This window comes from Maylandia zebra, linkage group LG23 (genome assembly GCF_041146795.1).
Source record: "Maylandia zebra isolate NMK-2024a linkage group LG23, Mzebra_GT3a, whole genome shotgun sequence".
Taxonomy (NCBI): Eukaryota; Metazoa; Chordata; class Actinopteri; order Cichliformes; family Cichlidae; genus Maylandia; species Maylandia zebra.
In genome coordinates this window covers 32,320,895-32,345,234 of record NC_135188.1, presented here as the reverse complement: position 1 = coordinate 32,345,234, position 24,340 = coordinate 32,320,895, and the positions used below count along the sequence as shown (strand labels likewise).

The 24,340-nt window shown below is 39.6% G+C and overlaps 1 protein-coding gene across 4 annotated transcripts in view; it reads right to left on the bottom strand.

The window, feature by feature from the left end:
* Positions 1-2,691: 2,691 nt before the first annotated feature.
* LOC101483928 (sodium-driven chloride bicarbonate exchanger) overlaps positions 2,692-24,340 on the bottom strand; it is a 57,687-nt gene continuing 36,038 nt past the window's right edge. For 3 of the 4 annotated variants that reach the window (XM_004570428.5, XM_004570429.5, XM_023154006.3), the window contains 20 exons: positions 21,842-22,030; positions 19,705-19,793; positions 19,241-19,398; positions 18,994-19,081; positions 17,084-17,230; positions 16,389-16,489; positions 14,669-14,843; positions 13,846-13,979; positions 13,440-13,685; positions 11,542-11,647; positions 10,763-10,924; positions 9,773-9,886; positions 8,753-8,914; positions 8,320-8,571; positions 6,914-6,982; positions 6,652-6,825; positions 6,442-6,564; positions 6,296-6,360; positions 5,985-6,098; positions 2,692-5,344 (listed from right to left, as the gene is read on the bottom strand). In XM_004570428.5, coding sequence (XP_004570485.1) covers positions 5,272-5,344; positions 5,985-6,098; positions 6,296-6,360; positions 6,442-6,564; positions 6,652-6,825; positions 6,914-6,982; positions 8,320-8,571; positions 8,753-8,914; positions 9,773-9,886; positions 10,763-10,924; positions 11,542-11,647; positions 13,440-13,685; positions 13,846-13,979; positions 14,669-14,843; positions 16,389-16,489; positions 17,084-17,230; positions 18,994-19,081; positions 19,241-19,398; positions 19,705-19,793; positions 21,842-22,030 — 2,741 coding nt within the window. In that variant the 3' untranslated portion in view covers positions 2,692-5,271. Of the gene's footprint in view, positions 5,345-5,673; positions 5,712-5,984; positions 6,099-6,295; positions 6,361-6,441; positions 6,565-6,651; positions 6,826-6,913; positions 6,983-8,319; positions 8,572-8,752; positions 8,915-9,772; positions 9,887-10,762; positions 10,925-11,541; positions 11,648-13,439; positions 13,686-13,845; positions 13,980-14,668; positions 14,844-16,388; positions 16,490-17,083; positions 17,231-18,993; positions 19,082-19,240; positions 19,399-19,704; positions 19,794-21,841; positions 22,031-24,340 lie in introns of all 4 variants that reach the window. The other variant, XM_023154007.3, reaches the window with a different exon arrangement.

Genomic DNA, 24,340 nt, shown 5'->3' with positions numbered 1-24,340 from the left:
GCCACTGATACCTCCTCAGAAGAATCTGAAAAGGAGATGGAACAAGAACCCAACATGCCTCCACGGAAGAGGCACCGTGGTACTGGAAAGCCGTGTCTGAGCCACATGGCAAAAGACGGCTAGAGGAGGACATTGGAATGCCCAGTGCAGTAGCAAATCGCTCGTGCTTCACTGTGCAAGCTGGACCCACAGAGTCTGCTAAGTTTTTGTCACTGCCATAGTAGATATGATATTTATATAAACCCATTTAGAGTGAGGTTCATGTAAATTTACCATTCTCTATTTGTTTATCTTCCGACAGCGTAAAATTACAAGTGTGCTCCAAAGCTTCCTTTGCCTGTTAGACCTGGGAATGCTGCAGACTATCAGGGAGTGTACGGGTCCATCAAGCCCGCAGAGCAGAGCAGGACTGGAATTTGTCAATTGTTGAAGTGATGGAATTCATTTCCATTCTGTTTGTAAGAGCAATCATGTGTCCCGTTGGTGCCATTCTAGATTGCTGGTCAGAAAGATTTCTGGTGCCAGTAATCAAAGAGACAATGCCCCGAGATAGTTTCATTTCAGTTATGCAACACCTTTGATTTGATGACAAGGACATGCGGGCAGAACGGGTGAAAACAGACAAATTTGCGGCGATCTCCGACATCTGGACATACTACAACAAGAACTGTGCTAAGAGATTCACTCCAGGAGAACACATGACACATGATAGATAAACAGCTGTTCCCTACCAAGGTTCGTTGTCCATTCACACAGTATGTCATTAGTTTTACTTCTTTTATACCCTTTCTTGCCAGCCACGCTGTGGAGTACTTGGACCCGTGTGATGGAGCATTGTCCTGCATGAAAATCATGTTTTTCTTGAAGGATGCAGACTTCTTCCTGTACCACTGCTTGAAGAAGGTGTCTTCCAGAAACTGGCAGTAGGACTGGGAGTTGAGCTTGACTCCACCCTCAACCCGAAAAGGCCCCACAAGCTCATCTTTGATGATACCAGCCCAAACCAGTACTCCACCTCCACCTTGCTGGCGTCTGAGTCGGACTGGAGCTCTCTGCCCTTTACCAATCCAGCCACAGGCCCATCCATCTGGCCCATCAAGACTCACTCTCATTTCATCAGTCCATAAAACCTTAGAAAAACCAGTCTTGAGATATTTCTTGGCCCAGTCTTGACGTTTCAGCTTGTGTGTCTTGTTCAGTGGTGGTCGTCTTTCAGCCTTTCTTACCTTGGCCATGTCTCTGAGTATTGCACACCTTGTGCTTTTGGGCACTCCAGTGATGTTGCAGCTCTGAAATATGGCCAAACTGGTGGCAAGTGGCATCTTGGCAGCTGCACGCTTGACTTTTCTCAGTTCATGGGCAGTTATTTTGCGCCTTGGTTTTTCCACACGCTTCTTCCCTGTTGACTATTTTGAATGAAACACTTGATTGTTCAATGATCACGCTTCAGAAGCTTTGAAATTTTGAGACTGCTGCATCCCTCTGCAAGATATCTCACTATTTTTGACTTTTCTGTGCCTGTCAAGTCCTTCTTTTGACCCGTTTTGCCAAAGGAAAGGAAGTTGCCTAATAATTATGCACACCTAATATAGGGTGTTGATGTCATTAGACCGCACCCCTTCTCATTCCAGAGATGCAAATCACCTAATATGCTTAATTGGTAGTAGGCTTTCGAGCCTATACAGCTTGGAGTAAGACAACATGCATGAAGAGGATGATGTGGACAAAATACTCATTTGCCTAATAATTCTGCACTCCCTGTATATACATGTATACATATACATGTACACATATATATATCTATATATATCTATATATATATATATATATATATATATATATATATATATATATATATATATATATATATATCTATATCTATCTATCTATCTATCTATATATATATATATATATATATATATATATATATATATATATAACTAGACTTTATGTATATTATGTAAGGTGTGGATATATAAATATATGTACAACGACTGACAAGAAGTAATATTACATATGAGAAATACTGCACATAAAAACTACCATGGTGTATTGTAGGCTGCAGGTACTTTGTTGTTGAGTCTGACAACGATTGGAAGGAAAGACCTTCTCCTGGTTCTCTCCTGTCTCCTGAATCTCTCCTGGTTGGGGGAGAGTGTGTTTTTTTTGCACAACAAAAGCAGGAGAACAATGGAACTGAAGGCCTCTCAGCGGGGTGCTAGGAGGTGTTAGGTTCAGGGGAATTTACGCAAATTTTCGCAGGGTTAGTAAATCTAGTAGTAACGACTTGCACCAGGAAAAAAAAGGGTCAGTAATTCTATTAGAGTACTAATCAGGTGGAACTAGATAATCTTCAATGGCACACCTATGTGCTGCGGCACAGTGGTTGGGAAACACTGCTCTAGTAAATAAGTAGTATACAGTATTTTATTAATTACTCCCAGGAGAGAGTCATTTTTTGCAATTTTTTTGCAATGTAACCACTTGTCATATAACTTGTCATATAACTGTCCTAATGAGGACACACATACAATTTTTCCTTTAGTATTTCGGCATGAACACAAAGCTGAAAACACAAAGAAAGTTGAAAACTAGCCCACAGCAAGTGAATCTCAGGTTAATTAATTAAAATTAAATAAGTATAATATAAATAAAATAAGTATAAGACAACACAGAAAATATAAACAGTCCTGCAGTTTAATATCTTTATTTACTCTCTCTCTCTCTCTCTCATTCTCATTAAACGATTGAAGAATGAACTGATTGTTTATACAGGTGACTTAAATTATCTAACAGAAAGTGCACAACTATTACTACCAATTTTAAGGCAGAATTCCACACAGAAGTGGTCAAAGTATTTGATACAGTTATTATTTTTGACCCATTATTAGTTTCTCTAATCAAATCATCTAAGAACCATCAGTTAGACAATGGGAAAATAACATCTACAAGAAAAACTTCAATCGAACACTGACTTAATGCTAGTAATATATAAGTAACATTTTACATGAATAAAATATTCTATGTATTATACATTGTTAAGACTCTTTACTGTTATTACATGTTGCCCTTCCCAGAAAAAAAAGGTATTATTGCATTTCTAGAACCATAGTCCTGCAGCAAGACAGTCAGTGTTTCACCAGCATGCAGGTGTTTGTTTGTTTTTTAAAGAAATAATTAGCTTCAGATATTAACACACTGAGGGTCATTTGGAGAGGAGATTACATGTCCATGGATGATACTTACTGACAAGATGACGAAGAGAATGCAAGTGGAAAACATGGTGCTTTACTGTACAGTTGCTCAAGAGTTCATCATTGTCCAATTTGAGGGAAAAAAGTCGATACATACCAAAATTTCCCAATCTATGTTACCATGCTAAATCTAATTTCCCAAAAGGTTCCCCTCCCACCCTACCCCCAAAAATAATAATCTCACCAAAATAAATCAGAAAATACTTTATTTGTTTAATTTAATTGCTTTGTTTCTGAGAGTCAGATTAAATGATAGATATGTCTATTCCAGTGAGTGATTAATATGGCGCAATCGCTAGCAAGTAATAGTGACACCAATCAAAAATGTTATTTTTACACTTCATATTGTAAAGGACTGGATTACAAGTTAGTTTGATGTGTAATCGGTGTTATTGCCACTCAGTTATGGCATAGTTGTTACACACCTGCAGCCATGTGATTACTGATTGTCCTTGAAGGTTTAATAGTCTAGAGCATAGGTGTCAAACTCTGGCCCGCGGGCCAAATTTGGCCCACAGCCTAATTACATTTGGCCCGCGAAGCCATACCAAATTACTATTAGAGCTGGCCTACTGGTATTATACAGCTAATATATATATTGTTTAGTATAAAGCTTTGCTTGTTCCATATTCAGTTTTCCAGCAAAACGTGTTTGAGTCCATAAGAAAAGATTCATTCTTATATCTGGAGGAAGATTTTTTTTTTTCAATAAATATTAATGTTAGCCCGCGACTTTGTTCCAGTTTTGAATTTTGGCCCACTGTGTATTTGAGTTTGACACCCCTGGTCTAGAGGCTGTTAAGCCTGTCAATTATATCAGCTACCTATGACAGAGTCTGTAAGAGAACTGGCTGAGAGTGTTTGGGGGGTGGGAGTTAGACAGTGTGTGTTGTGTGTATGCGGAAGAAAGGAGCGCAAGTTCGGCAGGAGAGCCCAGGGTTTTTTGTTTTGATTCTAGAGAGAGCGTTTTCCCTGCTTTTTTGGCGTTGGCTACGGCCCACAGTAGCCTGTGTTACTGTTCTTAATAAACAGCCGGTAAACGGAATACCGATCATCTCTGTCTTCTGTCGGAGGGATGCTGCAATAAGGGAATTAAGAAGTAAAATATAAAGTGCCTGTTTGCAATTTTTTTCTTGGTTACATTTAAACAAAGCAATGGAAGCTATTTCACCATTTACGCTGTCTATGCTAAGCTAAGTTAACTAGCTGCTGGATTTAGCTTCATATTTAGCAATCTCTTTAGGTCAGTCACTTCATGTGACTCTCAGAAACAAATTTCAAAGTCAAATTTCTGGGCAGTTTCTTGGGAAATGCTTCATACTAGAGGAGAAGGAGACATTTATACCTGATAGGAATGGAAAAGACTGGGAAATGATGAGTGGTCACTGTCACAAAAACATTTAGATATATTTAATATATAAAATGTATATTTAATGTGTCCAAAAAATTACTAGATTTGCTATATAGCCAACTCTTTTAGATATCAGTACTACAGATTTATATTGGCAAATATCTACTTTTTTTCAGTCTATTATGAGGCGCTAAATACAACAGCGGCATTAAATGCTCCACGGAGAATGTCGTGGAGTAAACAATGTTCCACATAGAATCAATTCTTTAGTGGTTCGCTGTAACCTTGTTAAAAGGATAACTTGTAGTTGTTGGAAAAATATAAAAACATACAAAATACAAATAAAATAAATTTTAAAAATTCTTTAAAATTTTTCCGGAATTGGCCCATAGACACAGCAGTTACTGCAGGTGTCATAATTCTGGCATCCTTCGGTTGCTGGTATCACTAAACACTGATATACACAGAAAAAGAAAAAAACAGATGTGTCTCAGTTTCCTCTCATTAATACAGTTTCTAATAAATTTTCTTTGTTTCACCCGACTTGCACATAGACTTACGTGACGAAAAAACACAGTGTAGCACAGTACAAAGGTGGCTGAGTGTGGCACGGTATACTTGTTGATTTACTGGTTGACAGCACAGTGGCTTTGCCAGTATGTGTCATCACAAACTTGTCTCCCTGTCCAAGCTCTTGTCATGCCTTCGCCGTTTGTGACGCTTTTCGTTGCTTTTGGAACTGCATGGGGGAAAAAAGAAAATGTAAACCCAACAAAAATGATACAAAAAGAGAATTTCGGTGGCATGCATGCATGCAAATTTATCTCAAAAAGGTTCAGCAGTCTTTCCTTAAAACACAGATTATAGTGACTAGTAAATTAGACCCAGTGCTATTAACTATTTGTAATTAGCATGCCAAGGTCACATTTGACATCAAGAAAACATGAATGAATAACATCCACAAACATCTTCCATCACCCAAATCATAATTAGCAGCACATGTTCATCATGCAATAACACTTAGGATGAGACTCTCCATGCTGAAGGGGTCACCTCTGAACTGCTTACCTTTGGGATATCAGCTTCTGAGAGGTTAGGAAGGGGAGCTTAGGGGTGGGATGAAATGAGAAAGGCAGGCAGGAAATTCTATGTTAGTCTGCTCAGTGGGAAATCTACAAGGGCAGGACTGCTCCTAAACAAACATACTAGCTTGTCAGCTTCTTGGAAAAAGTCAGTATTCCTGAATAATAAACACCTGTGCTTGCTGCTTTCACAACCTTAAGATCAGAAGCCTACTTATGATCTGGATCAACATCCAGTATTATCTCTCTGTTGTATGGGAGATCTGGAAGTCTTAATAAGGCAAATATGTGGCTAACCTTTTAGCACTTTGTTCCTTTTTAGCACTCTCAGCAGGGTTCACACTCTTCCACACATTCCCAAAGGACCCTTTGGACATCTCATCAGTGATGTTTACTGTGGCTGGGTCACTCCTTCAAACAAGCAGAGAAAAGGACATTATTTCATTGGTTTTCACTAAAGTAGCACAAGCACTTAAACCACACATACGTCTGAGCTAGAGCTAAGAATGAACTCACAAATATCCGCATGTGTGAGTTTTGGTTGACAGACAAAACAGCTTAGGTAAAACACAAAACACAGAATAGAATTAAATATCCGAAAGACTTACTTGTAGTGTCCCTCAAGTGGCACTTGTACAATGCCTTCCTCCTCTGCAATAATGCTGTGTTCCTCCTGTGGGAAGAGAAAAATCTATTGCAGTGGCAGAAATTTGAAGATCATCCAAGTCCTCTAAATAGTGCTCTCATACTGCACCTCTTGTGCAGCATCTTCTAGTTTCTTCTTCTTCCACTCTGGCATCAGGTCATCCAGCCAGCTCAGCTCTCTCTTGGTGAAAATGAAGTCCAGCAATTTACGAATAAACACTAGGGCCAAGACCTGGAACAAGAGAAACAGACTGACGTCAAGCCATCATATTCATTAGGTGCACAAACACTCGTGCATATACAAGCACACTTGGGTTACCATCATGGGGAAAACAATGGCAGCTTTAGAGGTCTTGATGACCCAGAGGAGGACCAAGCAGCTTAGCTGGATGATAGTAAAAAGGTGGACCTTCCTCAAAGGGACGTGACGAAGGTAGATGAAGTCTGGCTGATGTTTGGCAGGCATGCCAAACAGCTTCAGACGGTCAAAGAACTGCAGAGATACAAAGAAAAAATTAGAATTTTCCTTCAAAGCTTTTCTGGATTATTTCTTCCAACAGAAAATACCATGGTCACCTCACCTGAATACCTCTGAGTGAGGAAGCCCCCATGTAAAGAAAGACGCCATATAACACAGGCATGGGAATAAACTGCGTAGAGACAGAAAAGCATTTCCAGTATGAGTAAAAACTTAGAACTGTTAAAGTCTTTCCTGTTAGATGGTGAACTTATTCATCCATGTCAGCGGTTACAGAAAACATTTCTCCTGTTTTGTTTGCTAGACATTATTATCTGTAGTTTAGAAGGTAGAGCAGCTCATCAACTAATCAGAAGGTTGGTGGTTTGATCCCTGGCTGCTCCAGTCTGATATTTTTTTGTACTTTGCAACTGTGGCTACATTTCTATAAGAGCATGCTAGAGAAATGTAACCATGCAATCATATGGTTGTAATTCCTTACCAAGTATGATGTGATTTCATTCTAACTTAACCATTGTTTTGTAGACATAACTTGTGTCACTCTAAACACAACTGTTCACATAAGTGATTGGATAAATGCCCTTTTTTTGATAATAAAGCAAACACTGAGTTGAGCTAAATGCCCCCTTGCCAAGGTTGGCTGTCCACTCAGTCTGTATAATCAGATATGAAAGTAACCACTGATTAATAATCAGATATGAAAGTAACCACTGATTCTGTCATGGTCTGCGTAGTACACAGATCATACAGTATATTGAGGAATGTGATGACTCAAACACAGACCCACAGAGGCAAGCTGGAGTAAACAAAAACAAAAGCAAGCAATTTATTTAGCCTGGTGGTCAAAGCACAAAATAAAGGTAAGACATAAAATACAAAAGGAAACCAAAAACTCTTGCTAAGAGAAAGCTAGGCGACCCAAGGGGAAGTTGACTGATGCTCTGACAATACACAAAGGGAGACTGAGACAACATATACACAAGCAGGTGATTAGAAAAAGTAGAGACAACACAAAAAATAAACATGGAGAGATGACAAACTTAAAGGAGATAAAAAAGGACAATACACGGAGAGATGACTAAAGTGAACAGAAAGGGATTGATAAGGACACGAGTTTCAGACGCTATTTACTTGAAGTAGGTAGTTTGTTTTAGGCTGGTCACTGTCCACTTGTCTAATTTCCTCAAATATTTTTTTATGGACACACTAGAGATGCAACTAGTTTTCTTCTAAAATATTTTTGGGAGTCCCTTTGTTAATGCAAACAAATAGTCAAATGGTGAAATGTTTCATAGGCTCAACAAAATTATACAACATTATGCGTTCTTGTAACAGGTTGCTAGTAGCAAAGTGCCTAAAAATATTATTTAAAATAGGTCCTTTGATAAATTATCTGTTATTTTTTTTATATATTGTTAAGAGTATTAAGAACTGAAGAAATAAAAAGTCTTTTTGAGATCCAGAAATCTCTGATAAGTATAGGTATAAGTATAGGTGTTTATCCCCTACCTTCAGCACGGAGGTCATGAAGACGGAACAACCCATCAGAGTAAAGATCATGAGGCCAGTGAAGCGCTGCTCTCGGATTCCCAAGAACTTGGGCTGCTCTCCAGGGGCCGAGCACTCTGACTCCAGCTTCAGGCTATTCACGTGGGAGATGGAGAGCACAGTGGCAGCCACGAACCATGGCAAGCCCATTACTGAGCACACACCAAGCATCACCCCCACCACAAACAGGTCCAGGTGATAGCCACAGCCTTTCTGTAGGGTTGGATCAAGGAAAGTGTGATTTAGATATTTAGATTTAGCTTACTTACCCACTTCAGGAAAAGCAAAGATTTGAAAACTAAAAAACAGCACACTGGGGCTTGTAGGAATTAATTGTATTGACCACATTTAAAATCACTTTCACACACCAATGTGAACATATCCAATGAAATACCTTTAGTTTGTGTTCCTTCCTGTTGATGATGACGGCTGTGATCTGCTGGTCCATAAAGATGAGAATGGTGCAGAGCAGAGCAGGGATGGAGGTGATAATTGTGGTCCACCAGGGGTTGGGCCCCACAGGGTTGATAATCCAGCCACGATCATCCCTGGTTGGCTAAGGGTAATGGCAAAAAGAACATTTAAAAATAATAATCATCATGAAGAATTTGAAACGTTTTAATAAATCAAAATACATATTTCCTCTTTATTTCTAAATTTCTCTTCTAAGTCATTATTATTAGACTATTATTACATTTAATTAGGAAGCTTTGATGTTCACTGCTAATATAAATTAGATATTTTCTGCATGTTTTTACACTAGTTTCCTATTTGGCCAGGATCGGTGTCATTATTGGTAACATACCGGATCCTACACAGGTTTCACAGGTAGTCCAATCCCTCGGATGGCACACCAATACCAATTGTCGGAAGGTTTATTGTATCTCCCAGCACAGTCTCAAGAGAATGGATGAGATTCCAGGAGACTGGAGTTAGTCTAGGAGAGCTGGACAGGGCTGTAGAATTGGAGGTGCTCCTTTTTGCAAGGAGGAATAGGAACAGGTGTATGTCCTCATATCTGCACCTCATATTTGAGGTCCCTCAGGAGACAATCCTCGTACCAATTCTGATTTCACTTTTTATCTTATGTTACCCCTGGGTCATCTACTGAACAGTTTCAAGGACATCTTGTACCTTTGCTATGCTAATGATGCACAGCTGTACTTTTCCATTCAGCCCGCTAACATAGCTGTTGAATCTAAATCTAAACATTCTTATACTGTTTTATACATGTTTTCCTGTGTCTTTACTCCTCAGCCACACTGAAGCTAATGGGGGATCAGTGCTCTCTGTATCTCTGCAAGATTTGCGCAAAAATTGCATGCTTAAATGTTATGAAACACAGAAAAAATGTCCAATACAATGTCCAATTTTGATGTAAACAGCAGCTTGTGTGAGATTCATGTGGACTTACTTTGAACTTGTTGGGAACCTGTAACTTAGGTGAGGGGATACCCAGGGCATAATCTACTAACACCATAGTGAGGATGGTAATGAAGACTGCAAAGTCACTGATGATGGCCCGCACCTAAAGGAAACAAGACACACAATCTTTAGACAGAAGTATGTTACAAAAACTAAGATCTGCATACAGTACAACATACTGTGCTAACTAGATGCTGTTTATGCTGTTTTTGGAACATGTGGTCTCTATCGCTTTATCTAGAATGAGAAACATTACTTCTTGTCTATATATTTTAAAGGGTCTCATTATAATGGCTCAAGTTCTGTTTTGACAGTCAGTAAGGCTTGTTTTCTTACATTAAATTAATTAATTAACTCCATCACTACAGAGTTCAGATCTTTCATCTAATTTTTGACCTCAATCCACATGAAGTTGCAACGCGCGTTTGTGTACATAAGATTTTCTGGAGGAGGACAGACTCTTAAAGATGTTGAAGAAGCAAGCTCCTTTAAGCAATTACTTTGGTGTTCCTCCACCTCCAAAGAAATGTCAGAAGGAGTCCGAACCACAAAAGAAGTGCAGGAGGTGAGCTGGCTTCAAACAAATGATGAACGCACAGAGATGTGGTGCAGAATATGCATATGTAAAAATCCCACTCTAGCAGACAAAAACAGTGCCTTTTATATGTACGCGAACGAGCGTTGCAACTTCTTATCTGGTGCGCATCTTTTATTTTGACAGCAAATGCGCACCTGCGGGCCACTTATGTGCACCCCTGTCTATCCAGACTACAGTGCAGCACTTATCACCACAAGGTGGCGCCAGGACAGTACAGATGAGTGTGGCAGCATCAGGCCACACATGCACATCATCGCATTGATGAATCATAGAAACTGAACATAGGTTCTCCACAAATACTGTGTCCTAACACAACCAACTGATGTCAGCATAAGTTACCAAATACAGACATTTAAAATAAATTGGATAAAACATATGTACCTTGGTTGGAAAGTACCGGCTTGTCTTGAACTCCTTGAGAAAAGCAGACATAAGGACAGTGGAGAAGAACAGGACCACACACCAGAACAGGACGTCAGGGATGTACGGGCCATGGGGACCACAGGCGCTCCCCTCAAACTCCCCATGTAACATCTCGCACTCCTACTGACCCCAGAGGACACAGTGATGATGATGATGATGATGATGATGGCGGTGATGGTGAGAAACAGGGTGTGAGCAGGAGAAGGAGGAAAGCAGGGATAATGATGCCAATAAAAAATGATTAGAGTTACAGTGGGGATAATGGCAATGATGGATGTCAGTGTCATTAATAAATTAGAAAATTCTGACTACCAAAAGTCAGACACATTCACTGCTCATTTTCTTTACTATCCCTGTAGTGCATGATTCATCACTTGCATACAGCAGAGGCCTCACCTGACTGCCACATCTAACATGTGTAGGAGTGGTGCAGCGCGCTGCCACCAGCGTGATTGATAAGTGACATCATCCCTTACACTGCATCTGCACCCTCATTTTGCACAGCTAGATACCATAAAATACTGCCCACATGATCCTAATCCCTGCCTAGTCTTATTATGTTTATGTAACAAAGTAAGGGCTGAGTACAACACAACATGTGTGGTGTTATGTTTCATTGCTGAATGAACAGTTTCTTTCTAGGTCCGGCCTTTCTTCTCCTCTGCATCAGGCATTATTTTAGACATATACATATATATGTATGTATGCAAGTGTTTTGCTATAATTTTTATTCTTACCGTGACCTCCAGCATGGTCCAGTTGACCTGCGAAGCAGTGATGTTTCTCTCGTCCCAGAAGTGCAGAGTCTCATTGCTGGGGTCCCTAGGTTCCACACAAGAACATCTATAGGAGGAGGATAAATAGATTCAATTTTCTTGAGTAAACACAACAGGCCAAGATAAATATACTCTATCTGCAGTTCATTAGCGGTGGCTGTGTATTTTGTGTATTTGTATTTAATATGTTCTGGCGCCACCTAGCAGAGAAGGCCATGATTTCTTCTTAAAGAAAAAAAGAGCCTTTCTAGACCTTAAAGTCAACTAAAGGATTGAATGAAATTAATCTTTAGTCGCTTTTATATGACGTAGCAAAGCAAATGTAGAATACGACATTAATATCAATGTACAGCTTAAAATGGCTGAGATGTAACTGTACACATCCAAGCATACACAAATTATCTCCTATTGCCCAGCCCTCCACCACTGACCCTTTGACCTAATATAAAACGCATCAAACCCGTTGAAATTTTTTAAGTAAATGTGGTCATAAGTTACAAAATGAATATCATTCTCTATTAAAAGACCTGAAACTAGAAACCAGGAAAAGTGTTTACAGGTATCATAAATTCATTTAGAATTAGATGTTTTCTTTGTACAGACTTCTACATATCTTAATGACCTTGTAGTACCATATCACCCCATTAGAGCACTTCACTCTCACACTGCAGGCTTACTTGTTGTCCCTAGTGTATTTAAAAGTAGAATGGGAGGCAGAGCCTTCAGTTTTCAGGCCCCTCTTCTGTGGAACCAGCTTCCAGTTTGGATTCGGGAGACAGACACTATCTCTACTTTCAAGATTAGGCTTCAAACTTTCCTTTTTGCTAAAGCATATAGTTAGGGCTGGACCAGGTGACCCTGAATCCTCCCTTAGTTATGCTGCAATAGGTGTAGGCTGCTGGGGGATTCCCATGATGCATTGAGTATTTCTTCTTCAGTCACATTTCTCACTCACTATGTGTTAATAGACGTCTCTGCACCAAATCATACTTGTCATTAATCTCTGTCTCTCTTCCACAGCATGTCTTTATCATGTCTTCCTTCTCTCACCCCAACCGATTACAGCAGATGGCTGCCCCTCCCTGAGCCTGGTTCTGCTGGAGGTTTCTTCCTGTTAAAAGGGAGTTTTAACAGAAAAAGTGCTTGCTCATGATTGTTGGGTTTTTCTCTGTATGTATTATTGTAGGATCTACCTTACAATCTGAAGTTACTTGAGGTGACCGTTGTTGTGATTTAGGGCTGTATAAATAAAATAAAACTGAAACTGAAAAGTGAAGCCATTTCAATTTCAAATGAAATTGAAATGGCTTCACTTTTCATACCTGGATCCTGGTTCATCTTTTAAATGATTCATCACATTAAATAAACTGTCTTCTAAGTCTAAAACTTGGTGAGATTGGTTCCTTGGATTTGTTATTTTTTTGTGATTGTTAGTGTTACACTAGAGTTTCTCAAGGTTAAAATGCTTAAGCCTCACTGAATGCTTGTTTCACTCATAATATGTCGTAAAAACACTGTGTGGAGTTGTTGGTAACATTTTTCTGAGCTTAACTCATTCTGCTGGCATTTATCGAAACTAAATGTCAGCCTACCCTGCTGTCCACTACACCAGAATAGAAACTCACAGAAGGAGCTTTTGGCTTGACATAGCCACTAGCCAGCTTAAAGCACGATGATCCATCCTGACACACACTCAACATGGGATTATTCATCATAAAGCACAATCCATGTCTGAAAAAAATGAACAGCATGCCCGATACAGTGCTGTACCATCTGCCGTTTCTTGACACAGCAAAAGACTTGAGCACATGTGCTGAGTTAAGCACACCGTGCATGAGCTGTAACTAAAATGTACGTACGAGTACAACGTGAGTTTCTGAAGGTTGTTGTTCTTGTTGATGGGGTAATGCACCCCCAGGTGAAGTAGCTTCTCCAGGGCCTCATAGATGAAGATAATGCAGATCAGTGCAGCAAAAGCTTCCTCGGTGAAGCGTGTGATGTAACAGACAAGCGAGCTGGCATCCGTGGCTACCAGCAGCAGACAGAAGAAGGCTGTCCACAGGCCAATACAGGTCCTCAGGGAGAGGTAGGAGAGGCCGTATTCCCTGACGGACACAAAAAACACAGAAAAACATAGCAGTGGCAGAAAAGCAGGATACATAATTCAATATGACATTTCAACTGAAGCATAAAACACACACACCTATCAAATAAACAGAAACATTAGTGTATAAAAGAAGCACAAAGGTGTAGTGAATAGCCTACTTGCAGAACTTAAAGAGGATCTTCTCAAAGACAAGAACAGGCCCTGTGCTGCCCAGGATGGTGAGAGGCTGCCCAGCAAAAAGAGAGTAGGCTATTCCAGTCATGGAAGCCCCGAATAAGGATTCAATAGCACTCTGGAAACACACGCAATAATGCTCTGATTCATTTAGTCAAACACATGTTGTATTTGGAGTATTCTAGTTTAAATCAGCATTTACTATCATATAAGCTATAACGCTAACTTTATCCTGTTCACACATGCAAGGAGCCAACAGGAAGTCAGACAACATAAGTGAGGCTTGCCTGGGGAAAAAAAGCCAAAGAGCTTTGTCAGTGCCTGTGTCCAATAAAAACCTTTGCTACACAGAAGCATCAGTAAAGTCATCTTTAGAAACTGTTTTGAAACTGCTTTGGATATGTGTTAAAAAATACATCTCACTGCATATAAAGAACATCTGTAGCTGTGCGCTTTTGGCCGGAAGCACCAATAAACTGGTCATTTATCCAATCTGACTATGGGCTACCAGCACATAGCTGGAGATGCATGAATGTGATCTGGAGGATCCAACTGTCTCTCAAAGTAATATCATTTTTGTCATAAAACTAAATAAAGGAGGACATGTGAGCTTTGACCTGGTGATGGTGCTTAAAGAAAATTTTTGATGAGATCAAATCCTTCAATTTCCTTCATTCATCTACTGGTTTCAAAGGCTTTGAGTTTGATGCGGTGTGCAGATGATTGTGTATATTCTTCTTGAATGTAAAGAGATGCTTTTGGGGCGTGTTTATAAAGGCTTGAGGAAAAAAATAAAAATGATCTTACCACACGCCCCTCTGTAGCCTCACCCAAGAGTCCTCCAAAGGTGATCACAGGGGACATGCAGGCGCAGTAGAGGAAGAGAAATGAGGCTAGACACTGCAGACTGACAGCGTCTGTGTAGTCAGAAAGGTAGTGAGGAGCCTTTCTTTTGACATCCAAGATCAACCCACCACAAAACCTGTGGAGAAAAAGGGATTTTATGAAAGAGCTGCACATACGCATAAAGGTAACAAAGAGCAACTTATCTTACATCTTATTGTAAGATATTGTAAGATTCATAAGAACATCAACATGCCTTTAAACAAGTTATTTTCAGGGCACCAACACTAAAATTACTGTACCTCCGTGCATCCATATGAGTGATTGTGTTGACTCATGGCTCTATCTTTGTATACTTTCAATCACAATGAGCAGGCTCTACTGCTGCTGTGGACTGGGATGGTGGGGAACAATCTGGAAGTGGTTGGTGTGGCAAGCGCGCAAGTTGGTGGGCTGTTGTTCTTATTTCAGGCTAAGCAGCCAGATAGCTGAGCCTGGGTTTCCAGCCAATCTTAGTTGGCATAAGAGTCTGTACCGCAGTATACCGCAGCTAAGCAGACGTACATCACTCACTCTTCTGCCGCTAAACCCTTCCTGGGTGCTGCACTCTCACTTTATTCTTTCAAGCTTGGGTTAAAAAAAATTCCTGATGGCAATAAATTGAATCATTTGTTACCATCAGGGATTTTTTCTGGGGCGATAACAAGATGATATTCTTCATTTTTAATCCCTTCTTTAAATCTCATCTAATCTCAAAAACAGTTTTGAAGGCATATGAAAGTAAAAACGAAATTTATATTTTGAGATCTCATGCTTATATTATTAGGTGTTCATTGCTGAGACTTCAGAGAGCATTAAAAAACTATTAATAAAATAAGGTAAATAAATAAAGCATGGGGCCCTTGGCGGCTTGATTGCTGAAACTGGCTTTAGTTAGATGAAACATCATCCCTCTGGTGAGGAAGGAGTCCAAGGTATTGGCTACGTACAGTCGGCCTCTCCAGGATTCAGTGTCTATATGTTAGTCTTATCCCCAGGGGATGAGAGGTATGCTTCCCTGAATTCTTGCATCAGTGCTTATACGTCAAACGACTGTACAGATGGAAGGTGTCCCATCTGATTTGACCTACAAGGATGTGACTGGGAGGATTGGCCTGCCCAACCTGAACCCAAATGGCCTTTTGTTGTTGGATTTCTACTAAACATAAGGGTTTCCAAAAGTGCACCAACACACTCTAAGACAAAATTGTAAGATGGTCACATCCAGAAAGGACTACAGAAAGATGGACACATCTAGGAAGGACTGCAGAAAGATGGACACATCCAGGAATAATTACAGAAAGATGGACACATCCAGGACGGAGTGCAGAAAGGTGCAGGAAGCTTCCAATCTTCTTAAACAGCAGATGAAGATTTTTCTTTTGGTGGTGGTGGTCAAAGTCACAGCACACTATTTGTATGAGCTAATAATGAATTAGAACCTAAACAAAAGGTCTCAGTGTGGAATTGATGTATGAGGAATAATAGGCAAGTAGGGCACTGCCTCTTAAGAGAACTAAATTTACAGTTTGAGGGCTGGAAGGAGGCTCACAGGCAACAGGAAGGTTCCAGGCACAAAAAGGAGTTTTGAGAGATCAGGGCTCTCAAAACACAGCAAATCATGATCTTTCTCTCTGACACTTACTTCCCAGTGCGCTGGAGCTCTGGGCCACCATGCCCTCCGTGCTCCCCAGACTCTCCAAGATCTGTCACTCCGTTGGGAACTGGGGGAATCTTCCGCTTTTCCTGTGTGTTTAAGATCACTGTCAGTCAGCTGTCTGCTGCCCACATCACTATAACTCTTAGTTGGAATCAAATCTCCACCAAATAGCCTGCATTTGGTACAATATAATTTTAAAAAGTCAAATAATTAAATTCTTATGGATCATATTCTGAGCTCATCAGTATAACAATCTAATTGCTCAGTGGTCTGTCATTAATCCACTGCAGGAGCCTAATGATAAAAGAGAAATGGAAAACAATACCTGAAACAACATCTGTATTTTTTCAAAATGTTTCTTCTGTATGACTAAAAATTTCCCTTCAAGATTGCCTCTCTCTTTTCAGAGTAGACCAGAATAACTAATGGAGGGAAATAACTAATGCTTTGGAGAGGATTGAGAACAGAACCCTGGGGAGTCGCATCAAAGCACAGAGTACAACGCAGTAGAGATTAGAGGAGAACACAGATGTTTAAAAATTCTTGTCAGGCAGTAGGTCACAGAAGGGACTCACGGATATTTGTGAAAAAAAAATCATTATGTGCACACAGACTTTAAAACTCTGCATAGGTGCTCGGATTAAAGTCCCAAAAAACTGTCATTTTTACTCACTGTTTACCTGGGAGGGCACATTTTTAGGGGGCTCTATTCTGATGGAGGGGTCCCACTCTCCTGGGGGTAACACTGTCACCTGATCCAGAAACTCGTCAATGCCTGCCACCAAGTCATTCCTGTCTTTGGCCTTGTAAGCAACATCATGGAAAATCTGCGGAGAGGCAGATTAAATATAACCTAATGAAATGTAAACTCATATAGCATACCAGCCATACAGTCAGCAAATTATTATTTATAACCTAACTTCATTCACAACAACAGCATCCAAAGTGAATCTACAGAGGAATAAGACACATTCATGCTCCAATTTCTGTTGTCTAATGTTTATTTTTTTATCCAAAGAATATATGAAAAACAGTATCATTCTTGCTTGCACTGGCACGAAAGCGAATCATAGTGACACATTCAATCCATTTCCATATATAATGTAGGTTAACATCTCTGCCTTCTGTTTTCATGCATCCCAAAGGACTGCTGCCAACAGAGAAGGGGAAAAAAAGAGATAACATCTGGCTCAGATGATGGCATGTAACATTAGCTCATAGCTATACTGTGGGAAATCTCCTGTCAAGGTTTTCATGTCATACTTTACTGATTCCCAAAGGCTTTTTGTTTTTGATGTTTTTCCTTGCTTTTTTGACATAAGTCAAAGGTCAGGCTCAGATATAGAAAAGCAACCCTGAAGTGGGTAGTTGGGCTTTATTTATTGAAGCTTCTCAACTCCCCAAGCTACACTAATATCACGTATAAGAACAGAAAGCAAATCTCACATTGATTTTTCTAGGTTCAGGATACAAATGTGAGTATTTGACCCAGAATAACTAAGAAACCACCCAAGGATCATGGTATGTGTTAAGGCAGATTTGGAAAAAGACACTTACTCCATTACTGAGAACAACTTTAAGATGCTTTAGTTAACACTTTCCATTCCAATGACTTTAATCTTGACATCTTAAACTTGCAATGCATGATTTTCTAGAAAATGGATGGATGGATGGATGGATGGATGGATGGATGGATGGATGGATGGATGGATGGATGGATGGATGGATGGATGGATGGATGGATGGATGGATGGATGCTTTTGTAAAATTATCCATGTAAAAAGCTTCTCCTACAGAGTGGTGAGCCTCAGCCCATCAAATATGTGATTCCTTGACTTAAAAGGCATGACAGTATGACAGCTAAAAACAAAAGACAAATGTGTGTATTATAAACATATTTGTAAAATGTTACAAAAAATGTTTGGAATAAAGCTTCCCACAAAATGCTCACAATGCAGTTTAGACGAATTGAAGTTTTAGAACACACAGCCATTTTTCCTCAGTCTGGCTGAACTTACACATTTTTAATGTACATCAGACTCTTCAAAGAATTGTCTGAGACCTGAACCATTATAACCAGACGCTTTTCTTTCCAAGCTCCTTTGACTACGATGACCTGGATGACTGAGAACCTGTTTGATTTGAGAAATTGTTTATATCAATCAAAAATGAGCTAATGTTTTTCATTAGAGAGTAAGATGTTAAAATGTTGTAGTTTATGCAATTTTTGTTTTCTATTTTTTAACTGTAAAAAATAAAAATTGGTTCATGAGATTTGTAAACCATTTCATTCTGTTTTTATTCGCATTTTACATAATATTCCAACTTTTTAGAATTGGAACTATCCTGATTGCAGTTTGCGTTCCTATTCCTACTCTACTGTATTTGATCAACTAAGGAGATAATGTTTATGATAATTAAATTAAACATTACTTCACATATACAAGCAATTCCACTTTAATAGTAAAAACCTATAATCTAGAAAGCTTTTTTGCGTTTTATCTCACTGTGCCTAGAATCACTGCAAGAGTTAAAATATCCTAAAACACAGCATTAAACACCTGCTACTTTCTTCAGATTCTTGCCTCACCTCATCAGTCATCAGTGTAGCAATAGACCGGCCAATTTCATGATACTGTGGACCTTTCCCCAGAGGGCCAAGCAAGATGAAAAGAAACCTGCACAAGACAAAGAACAAAAGGTTTTTGGTAAAAGTCAAATCCTTTTTTAATGAGAAATTCAAAGGTTAACCGGCTCATCTATCCAGCCTTCGCACAGAATAAAGGAAGAAGGAGACAGAGGCAAGTTAAGGGCTTTGCCAACAATTTGTTTATTACCTGGTGGTGATGGGAACTTCAGCCAGGCCATTAAGCAGTACAGCAGGAGCTAGGCGGACAAAGGCCACCACAGGGCGCTCTAGGAATTCCAGCTCCCCTACCAGCACATTGGATGCCTCAGCACCAGGTGGGATTTTCTTCATGAAGTGGAGGTCAATCTGTAAAAGAAAAAGAAAACCACTACATTATTATAAAGTAAAAATGTTTATTGGTCTGCTTTAAAAACACAGTGATGTAGATGCAGTCGTACTGAACGTCTTATAAATGAGAATCAACAACACAGCAAGAATCAGGCTTTGAGAAGAAAGAAGTACTCCTGTTAAATTCCACTCAGTTTCCCAGGGTAAGAAGGTTGTGATTTCATATGTAACCCAGGCTTGGTTAAATATACAGCACTACTTATGTGTCCAGCTATCAATGCCCGTAGATAAACAGCAGGATCAGTGGTGGGTCTGGTAGCTAACCTTGCTGAAGTCAACAGTGCTGTTTTCTCGGCTGACGTCCTGTTTGCCCTCATTGTTGGCTGGCTGGGACTGAGGTGAGACTGTTTGCCCTGTCAGGTAGAGCAGGAAACCAACATCAGTTTTCACAGGGGCTCATCCTATCCCAATACCTCTTTCCCACACAAAGACAGAGATTTCCAGGGAGTGACTACAGGGTACAGTTACATTCTCTGAAAAAGGGTTACAGCACTGGTCCCTTTTGTTGTAGGTGCTGAGTCTTTATTGAGGACAAAAGCTTTAGCCCCAGTGATGAAACAAATAATATTGTACCCATTTTCAGAGTGTACCCGGTGAGTTAAAGCGCAATATATAAATTGTTGCTAGACCGTTTAAAGAGAGTTTAAAATAAGGTGCAATCTTTAACTTCCAGTTCAGATTTATGTGCATCAGTTAACCAGTGCTCATTTAAAGCACCTTATTCATTTTGTTTTATTTAAGTCAAAGATTTCACCTTGCAACTGTGGGCGTTAATGAAAACAGTTAAAGAAAAAAGCTAAAAATATGCCTTGCTCAGAATGTCAACTCTTTAAGTGAGTGTGCTATGGTGCTGCTTTTAAAGGAGTTCCAGCAATGAAATGTATATCTGTTCGATACGACACTATAGCTAAGAAACTGTAGCTTTAATATGGAAACTAGTGTGGCTTACAGCTGGCTCCTGGCCTACAACACTCCCATCACCACATTTTGATAAAGCCCACCGATTAATGCGCTATACATTATTTATTTAATCTACAATTAAGATATTAATTTGTAACATTTATAATCCAAGTTGTTTCACTGTTTCCAGCCTTTCCGACAAGGGAAGATAACAGCCTGTGGGCTTTGGACTCATTTTTAACAGACAGAAGTAACAATGATATTATGCTGAACTCCTCCTTTAAAGGAATCATTTTAGCATATAATTTATTCAAAAGCAGTGTCCGTGTTTTATTCAGTTGCCAAAAAGGAGCACAAGTGTATTTCCCAGCTTTTATAAAGAAATGTTCAAAGATTTCTTTATAAAAGCTGATCCCCAAAAGCAGCAAAATAAAGACTAGTGAGCATTTACTGCAGTTAGTCATTACTGACTATTTTTTAGAGTTGCTCTACAAGTTCTTATGGTTTCTGTTTAACAAACATATTGATGACAGTGACAAGGAGGGGAGAGTATTATAGAAACTTTTGTGATTCTTCAGTTCAGTTAAGTCTATTCCCAGATGTGGAAAAACTCACAAAACCGCAACAACATAAACATTTCAACTCTTTATATTGCTTCACTTTGAAGCCTCAACAGTAGAAAAGCTGGAAGAACATTTTGACAGTGAGCCTTGGACAGGGAGAAAACTGCTTGAACTGAAGAATGCTGAGCTTTTCTTTTCTTTTTTGTCATGATTATTAACCAGCCATATCCAACCAATCACAATGTTACTCTCCTATCCTTAGCACGTTCTTTTTATACTACTACTGTCTACAGACTTTCTAATCAGCCTACAGGATATCTTGTTGCCCGTGCAGATTTTCTGATCTGTGTCTTCCAGTGAGATGGGGCAGTAGCCTTGTGCAACTGCCTAAAGGACACTAAGACATGTGGTTTTGTTTTCACCAAAGACCATGTCTGGAGTCATGTGATCAAAGCCCCTGCAGGAACTCAAAGGTGAAGAAGGAGTGGACAAGCATAACACACAAGAAACACGCTGCCTACAAGCCCTATAAGAAAAGGCCTTTCTGGGTGAAGTGCTCGTCAGGAGTGTTTTTTCAGGTGAACATTTAGGAGATTTTAAAGTGTGATAACAGAGGCCATTTACTGGGTAAGTTAAATATACGCATGCACACATGCATGCAAAATACAGCAGACAGGAAGAAAGACATACACAAACATGGAGAAACACAAACAAGAGGAGAAAATGAGATATCAAACAGCAGTAAAACAGCATGTCGAGATGGATAATTATTGGATCGTCATGCAAAGGATAATAGCATTAAACAGAAACATACTGCATATATTTGTTTACAACATCAACACGTGAGTAGCTGAGGACATTACAGAGTACAGAAAAGCTTGCAGTCTCATCTACAGACAGGTGTATGTGTGGGTGTCCTGTACATGTTCTGTGCTCACCATTCTTGTCCATGGAGTGAGGCTCAGACTGCTTCTTGCCAATATCAGCAAAGGAGCGTACAATAGGGATGCGGTTGGCCAGTTTTTTGTGGTTTTGGTGATGGTGTTGTTTGAGAAGAGCCTCACGGATCTTTCTCCTGGCATCTTCACCTACAGGGCCAGATGCCTCATACTGATCCAGAACCATGTCTAGGGAAGAAAACACACACAAACGCCATTGTGTTTAACGCAATACCCCTTAAAATGGTTGAATTCACAAAGGCTGCTGGTGTCCGGTGCTGTGTGGCAGCCAGTAATACTAAGCTGATTATTCCAACAAAAAATGACCTGATTTAATCGCACCAAACCAGGTTACATACAATAGATTTGTGCAGCAGAACAGTTTTTACCACAATCAGATAAAGCATTCAGTTTGAAGACCTCTAAATCTAAAACGCAGTTTGAAGCAGATCAAATGGTCCTCTGTATTGTCCTTGTGGATGAACTTCTTCTGGCATATTATGGTGCATGCTAACCTGGACTCCACCCCAATAAAACCCATTAAATCAGTGATTTTAATAATTAAGAGACCCTAACCTTAATATACAAAAACAGGAAATGATGCAAAGATCACAAATTAATAAGCAGTTGCAAAATAAAATGTATAAAAGCCAATGGCAAATAGAAATTAAAATTATTTGCTTGAGTATAGGTTTAGAACTGAGAGTTGGATCAGTAAGCAGACTACAGTGAGGAGTTGTACCATGAAGGCCTGCTAAAAAAGAGTGTAATTGCTACACAACAACTTAAACTCAATTGGAGGTCATATCATGGTTATACAGCAACCTGTCATCTGGTTGGTTAAAAAGATGACAATCCATTTCCTAATCTTATCAATGTAGGAAAAATCCTAAAATTCCATTCAGTTTTATTTATACAGCGTCAATTCACAACGACAACAGCACTTTGTTGTTGTGGTAGACCCCACAATAATACATACATTAAGCCAACAATAATATGACCCCCTATGAGCAAGCACTTTGGCAACAGTAGGAAGGAAAAACTCCCTAATAAAAAGAAACCTCCGGCAGAACCAGGCTCAGGGAGGGGCGGCCATCTGCCAGGACCAAAACAGAGTAGTGCTGCTGGTATAAATATCCCAAAGAGAATGAGATCAACAGATCATCAAAACGTCAAACCACTGAATGAACATTATATTACAACATATGGCATCTACAGCAGTATAAGCTACAATTAAAATTAAGGAAAGTTTCTTCATCCTTCATCCTGAGTAACCTCTGAACTGTGATGTGTTTGGTTACTGTAGATTTAAAGGTGCTGGTCAATGTGAAATGGAACGTGCCAGCTAGTCAAGTATTGTACAGTATAAATACTCCTTCATTCTGTTTGCGCACAATGTGGGTAAACTGTTAGAGTGAGGATCAAGTCAAGCAGGCGGTTTCTATTGAGATGATTTAATGAATTTGCAGCTCAGTGCACCGCTCTCTCTGTTGATATGAATCAATGGAGCTCACTCAATAGTCTCTTTCTTGGTTTCATTTTTTTTTTAAACAATCATTCAAAGAAGACAATATTTATTTAATTACACTTTGGATCTCTCTGCTTTAGCAAATGAACAGACTACACTGGTGTTCACAATTAACAGCTAAAATAAAAAAAATACATGTGATATGCTGTGAACAGTTGGGTTATGATCTTAGATTTAAATTATGTAATAGAGTTTCGCTAGCAGAGGTAAAATGGTAGTAAGTTTCAGAGAGGTGTGGAGCAACAAAAGCTTTGGCACACAATTCTGAAACAAGGGACAGTCAGAAGAGCAAGTGAGGCTAAGCCTAGAGCATGTGGAGCATCTGGATCAGGAAAGGGTGGATTTGGTACTTAATCATGGATAGTGGCAGTGGCTGACATCAAGACATTCTATTGGTGGATGGAAAAGGCTAGCATGAAGCACAGCACAGAAGCAGAAGTCTGTGCAGGCATAGTAGCAGGAAGTAATATGCAAGCTGGGACAGCATATACTGAGAGGCATAACCAAGTCACTGGGATATTGTACAGGAACATCTTTGCTGCATATGGATTAGAAATCCCCATGTCCCAATGGGACATGCCATCAAAAGTGGCTGAGAACACCAGCACAAAGTTCCTGTGGGACTTCTAGTTCCAGACAGGAACCAGCAACCAGACACAGAGGTGGCTGTCAAGGAGCAGAAGAGGGCAACTGTGTGGAAATCCCAACTGACAAGCAACATCAGAAAGAAGGAACATGAGAAAACTGTTGTACCAGAGACTGACAAAGTGTGGTCCAAAAATAGAGCTTGACACTGGGAGAGTGGCTCGATTATATTAAGTACTTGAGCAAAGAAGCTTTCAAGAGAAACACCACGAAGAGCTTCACAACAAAAGCCAACATAAAAACAAAAAGTTAACCAAACACGAGTCTAAAGATGAGGTTTTAGCTGGGGGTTGTTTTTTTTTATTATGTAGATTTTGAACAAATGT